This window comes from Gadus chalcogrammus, chromosome 16 (assembly GCF_026213295.1).
Source record: "Gadus chalcogrammus isolate NIFS_2021 chromosome 16, NIFS_Gcha_1.0, whole genome shotgun sequence".
NCBI lineage: Eukaryota > Metazoa > Chordata > Actinopteri > Gadiformes > Gadidae > Gadus > Gadus chalcogrammus.
Window position 1 is genome coordinate 25,905,285 of NC_079427.1, and position 6,000 is coordinate 25,911,284.

Below are 6,000 nucleotides of genomic sequence, written 5' to 3' on the forward strand. Positions count from 1 at the left end.
CGATACCCAGCCCTAATTACTGATATATATTTTGATAATTGATTACAATGTGCGGTTTCAAATTCAGTGACACATTTTATTCTGACTCTTTTCTATACCAACTGTTTCCACGTGTGCGTCCATGCGTTCGACGAGCACGGGAGTGACAGTTTCACAGGAGTGCGCCCGCTTGTCGTGCCGCTTGACTGGACGCAGGAGCGACAAACGCCTCCCGTGTGAAAAGCCCTTTATGGCACATGAAGTCCTGACCCGGTTCGGGTATCTGCGGGTACCCGACGTGTGAATTTGTATGAAACGGGTGAAAAATAACGTACTGTGTCGGACACGTGTGCAGGTCGGGTCGGATGCCTGAACAGCGCGGGTCGGACGCGGGTTTTGCGATTACGAGCGAGACTTTTTTTTTGCTTGGATGTTTAGTCAACTAAAACCGTCAAGAGAGTGGATGATGTACTTTTTTTCAGCAATCTAAAGCACCAGGCCAAACACCACATAGTGTAATTCCCCGGCATTCCAGCTAATGTGTCTAACTTTCCTGTCTAATTCCTTCAGGTGCGGGTCGGGCGTCGATATCAATTTATAGCTGGTCGGGTCGGGTGCGGAATGTTATTCGCGCTACTGTCGGAACACGGGTTGGATGCGGTTTTAAGTATTGCGTTTACGCACGCTCGATATTTAATCTCTAGGACCCTCCCCCTCCACACATTAGCCACTAACAGCGGCCATTCCCTAACCTTCTCACACTCATTGGTCTGCTACAGATTCCGGATTCGTTGACGCGCCCCTTCCCTGTTTAAAAATAAATAAATAAAAAAAGGGCAAATTCACTGGGCGACCAGATGTAAAATTCAGTGGCACACCCTCACATTTTGGCCGCAAAATGCGACCATTTGGTCGCAGTCTGGAGCCCTGAAAGGATAGTGTGTGTGTGTGTGTGTGTGTCCACTCACTGCAGGGTGAAGCTGTCCACACGGCTGACCCTAAGCTGGTAGTGCGTGCCCAAGCTGGACAGAGTGGACACGTCCACAAAGAAGTACTGCATCTCCGAGATGGCCCGAGTTGGAGGCTGGCATAAGGTCCGGCCCACATGGGAGTATGGGTACTTCCTCTGGTACCTGGCGAGAGGCGGGGCGTGAAACGTCCCCCGTGGGAGAGAAGATCATAGGATGACACACTGAAATGCCAAATGGCTTTCTACATTTTATTGAAAAGTTGGAGAGGAGAAATCTGAAATTAATCTCAACTCATTGTATGCAAATGATCTTGCCCTGAGTGTACGGCTCTACGAGAATGTTTTAATCAAATGGGCTGTGATGATGGTTGCTAAGCAACAAGAGCCAGTAAGCGCTACAATGGCCAAGTGTCAGGGGAGAGGACGCAGGTTTTTAGGTGGTGCACTGGTGCATTGGACGTTGCAGCAATTGTCAGTGCAGGTTTATACCAGCTATAGCCAAAATGTACTTACATGTAATATAGGCAATTACCTTAAACAAGAGATAAGGGAAACATGGAGGGAGACAATAACAGACGCCAATGCTTAGATGACTCTTTGAAACAACTATAAGATAAACGTCCTGTGCCTTTATTGCCCGATGCAATAAGGATTACACGTCATTTTATATTGATGGAAGCACTAACAGTTAAGGGCACTATCTTAATAGCAGCAGCAACAATAGCAGCCAACGCCAACTACATAGTCACTCAAACAGCGGCACAACGTCTGGTTCCAAGTTAATGATGTGCTGAGATAAGGATGAGGTTGTTACGGTAAACCCCTTTGGTAAAGGATGGTCTCGCAAACCTATCTGTCCAAACACGTCCTGTGAACACAGCCGTGTACTGAGGAGGAGTCTCTAAACGCGAGTCATGTGAGACACAAGATGCCGGCGTGTGTATTCACTGTAAACCAGGCGGACTAGAAGAAATGAGGAATTGAAAGTCCAGGGTCCTGTGTTGCACAACCAGGAGAACATGTGAACTATTGATCAGATAAATAGTTGACCAATTATGAAACAACCTAATCATCTCAACTAATTAACAATCCAAAGGTTTTGCAGACGGAAGAAGTTAAACGGTTTCTTTGTGTCAGAAACCACATGATAAGACTCTATATTATGTGTCGCACTCCAAATACACCCACCAAAATGCAAACGTAATGTGTTCATAACTTCAAAGTTGATGTTGATAAAGATTTCACTATCATTAAATGCTGTTTAAAAATGGCTATATTATGTCATTACACTTTTCTCTAGGATTTACTTTGTGTGGCAGTAATATGGTATGAGCAGTTTCATTGACATCTACCAGGTCAAATCGTGGTCGGCCCTGTCAGTATTTAAAAATATGATTTCATCAATGTTTTTATAAGCACACGCATGAAGCGGGCCACTGACGGCATTGACCAAGTGGTTCTGAATGTTTCGGCCCAACTAAAAGAGACATTGAAAACAAGGGTCTCCCATACCACTTATTATGGGTGGGCTACCTTTATGTACTAGGGCCCGAGATAGTAGATCTATCTCCACTAGTTGAGTCTACTGCCAGTGGAAGTGTAATTTAATTATACATCTTACTAAAATGCACCCACAGAATTAGTTGTGTGCAAACTTTCACTCCAATATGTAAGTAGGAAGACGGTTAAATAGGGAGTTTACAGCATGCACATTCTGCAAGACACATGCCATTCAGCAAGACCCATGCATACGTGTTTGGACCTCATCTTATTACCAGGCAGTGACAACTGTAAAAGTGGGCAAAGAGTGAACAGTGGAAGACTAATCTCTGTGTTAAACCCTATCTTTATTTGCAAGTGTCACTATGTGCAGCTGATTAACTGAACACACTTAAAGAGCCAGTGAGCCCTCTGTTTTTGTAAAACACTATGTGATTTAAAAAAAGGTGTTTTGGGCTGAGAGTTTTATGAAAGAGTATAATAAAATAATAATACATTTGAGTACCGTCGTTGTGTAACTGTTACGAGCATTATAATAAGCAATATTGTAAATTCGCCACTTTAGCGGTCCTAACCTCACTCAGACAAATCGCTGCTCAGACGAAGTTTCTCATTAACTCACAGACCGTGGGGTTATACAATAAGTATCCGAAAGGCCCAACTTTCTCACGGACACCAAAGTCAACCGCTGCCCAGACAGAGCTCTACAAGTCCACACAAACCGCGCCGCCGGTGCCCCTTGGTCGCGATGTCAGTCTACCTGGGTAGACTGACTTCCCCAATGAATGCCACCTGCCTCCGCAGCAGAATGGAATGCTCACATCGTGTTTTGGGGAGAATGGCAAAAACATAGGATTTTACCCCATTTTCTATTCAGTAACAGTGATGAAATGGCATAGATTACCGTGTTGATGATCATATGAGACAAATGTATTTGTGGTTTTGGGTTCACTCACTGGCTCTTTAAGGTTAACTCCACCACATTTATTTGATATAAAGGTGTGCTATGAAAGTCTAATGACAGAACATTAGTGGATGAGTTGTTGAATTTTAGCATTGCGTGTGTCACAGAATGTGAAACACGATGTATGGTTCCTGTAATCATATATTAGGCCACGGTTCAACCAATTATCAAGAAAAATCATCATTCAATTATAATCAGTATTTTTTATATAACTAGACATATACAATGCAGTACAATATCATCTTCTGAAATATTGATTCATTATATCTAGTATTGACCTTAAAACATGAAGAATCCAAGTCGTGCTCTAGTCTCTGGTCAAAGAAGCAGAGAAACACGAAAGTCTATTATTCCCAAATAATTGAATTAATGAAATAGAACATTGCCTGTCTAAAACTATTATGTATGACAAGATTCATCAATTAAATTCCTTCTGTCATTCTCACATCAAAATTCTGTTGCAGCGATAGAGTTGGGTTAATTGCAGTATTCATTTTGTGCCAGTTTGGATGCTCGAACTGCATTGCTTTCTTCTCAGAGCAGTTAATTGCAAAGTGAAACGACTTACAGGCCTCTGAGGATGAGGGGAACCTGGAAGGAAAGCACCGCCTGCTTCTGTCGCACCACGAACAGAAAGGGGCTCTCCAAGCCCACGGGCAGCACATCTACAGACACACGCACACCCTCGGTCTGTGGACGACAGAAACAAACACAGAGACAGTGTATGGTAAACACATAAAGAACAGGGAAAATGGCAAGACAGACATTAACAATATTATTAATGTGGATATAACGCCAACCAACACAAGAAAGTTACATCCCATGCATGTTATATGTATATACTTGTATTAAATTAAATTCGATTTAATTTGTATAGCCCTTAATCACCGGTACAGCCTCAAAGGGCTTAACAGGCCATATATTTATGACACCCCCCTGACCCTTAATGCATATGTATTTGTGTAACGTGTTATATGTACATGATTTAAACTGACCTTATTCCTTGAGACCGTGTGATTGAAAGCATAGATGGTCTGATTGTCGTTTGTAACCGTGTCGTTGTAAGTAATATCAAACTCTGCCTCCTTCTGGATCACCATTTTGGTGGTCCCTTCTGCCCCTGTGCTGTAGCCACACTGGAGGATGGAGAGACACAACAGCAGTCCGAACCCGGGTCCGATCCAATGGGGCAGTGGATACCCTCTCTCCTTGTGTCGAGACTTCCAGCAGTTCCTCAAAACCATCTTTTGATTTGCGGTTTGTTTTTTAATTCCCCTGTCATTCGACGATCAGGCTGTCTTAACTCAAATAAAACAATTTCAGCAGCAATGACCAACAGGGCTGAGGAAGCTACTATACGATCTCAGAGCTGTCTTAAGATCCCCCCAAAAACGCCCATCCAAAACAGCAGTCTCTAACCCTATTTCACCAGACAGCAGGTGTTGTTATGCTAGACAGCTAGCTCTCGTTAGCATCGTCCACCTAGTCCAGCGCTCCGTATGAAACACCCCGATCTGAACGTCACTTTTAATATACGAACAGATCCGACAACATCTCGCGTTTAAAGAATCACTGGTAAAAAATAAATTATACGCAATCTCTAAACGCCGCAATATCTAAATGACATTTCTATGCAATGTGTACTCCCTTGCACATCCAAGACGGTAAATAGGGGCAGTCGGTGTCACCAGCGCCACCCTGCTGCATGCTCTAACAGTAAACAAACCAGAGCTACCGCGACGTCAGCACGTCATAGCGTCATGACGTCAGCGCGAAGACGCGCTGCTACCGAGCTGAGCAACATAGAAAATCCATCAAAATAAGCCATGCAACATTTAGGTTGTTGTACATGTGAACATAATATGCATTTAGGGTTATACTTCGCCTGTTCAATATCGTTTTAATCACAGAGGACATTTAATCACAGAGGACATTTAAACAATATGCTCAAACAAAGTAAACAGTAAACCAAAGCTACCTTGACGTCAGCGGGGAGGCGCGCTACAGAGAACATGCAACATAGAAAATCCATCAAAATAGGCCCAGCAGACATTTCTAGGTGGTTAATAATATGCATTTAGTGCTACACTACTTCTGTTCCATATGCATTTAATCACAGATGAGATGGTTTTAATCTCAAGTGGTTTGAACTGAAGGGATGAAACATGGTGACAATGATGGACCTCATTGGCTTTCAAACATGTGGACATTTTAAAGCCTTCGCTTTCAAATACAATTGCATACTCAAACATTCTATAGTTTCTTGTTCAATGAATTAATCAAGGGGGATACGGTGGATGTAGTCCACCTTCTCCATGCGGTGGCGCTGTCTACAATCACGTGAAATGCATATGATAGGATATACTATATCCTATATAAGTTTAATTGAACATAATATAATTGAATATAATATTGTAGAATAAACAACTGTGAAATCGACCGCAACCTTTCTGAAACATCGGAATGCATGTAGCAAAATGCGTAGCCGCAGCTGGGACAACTCACAATATGTTGTATTATTACTGGCAGTAGTCCACTTGAATGCTGCTGCCTGCTGTTGTATCCTGCAGGCCTACTGCTTGAGGGG

General features: G+C 43.0%; 1 protein-coding gene across 3 annotated transcripts in view; it reads right to left on the reverse strand.

The window, feature by feature from the left end:
* Positions 1–5,129, reverse strand: part of sidt2 (SID1 transmembrane family, member 2) — a 29,075-nt gene extending 23,946 nt beyond the window's left edge. For all 3 annotated transcript variants that reach the window (XM_056611597.1, XM_056611599.1, XM_056611598.1), the window contains exons 1-3: positions 4,409–5,129; positions 3,982–4,103; positions 948–1,112 (exon numbers count right to left, since the gene is read on the reverse strand). In XM_056611597.1, coding sequence (XP_056467572.1) covers positions 948–1,112; positions 3,982–4,103; positions 4,409–4,657 — 536 coding nt within the window. In that variant the 5' untranslated portion in view covers positions 4,658–5,129. The remainder of the gene's footprint in view (positions 1–947; positions 1,113–3,981; positions 4,104–4,408) is intronic.
* Positions 5,130–6,000: the final 871 nt, after the last annotated feature.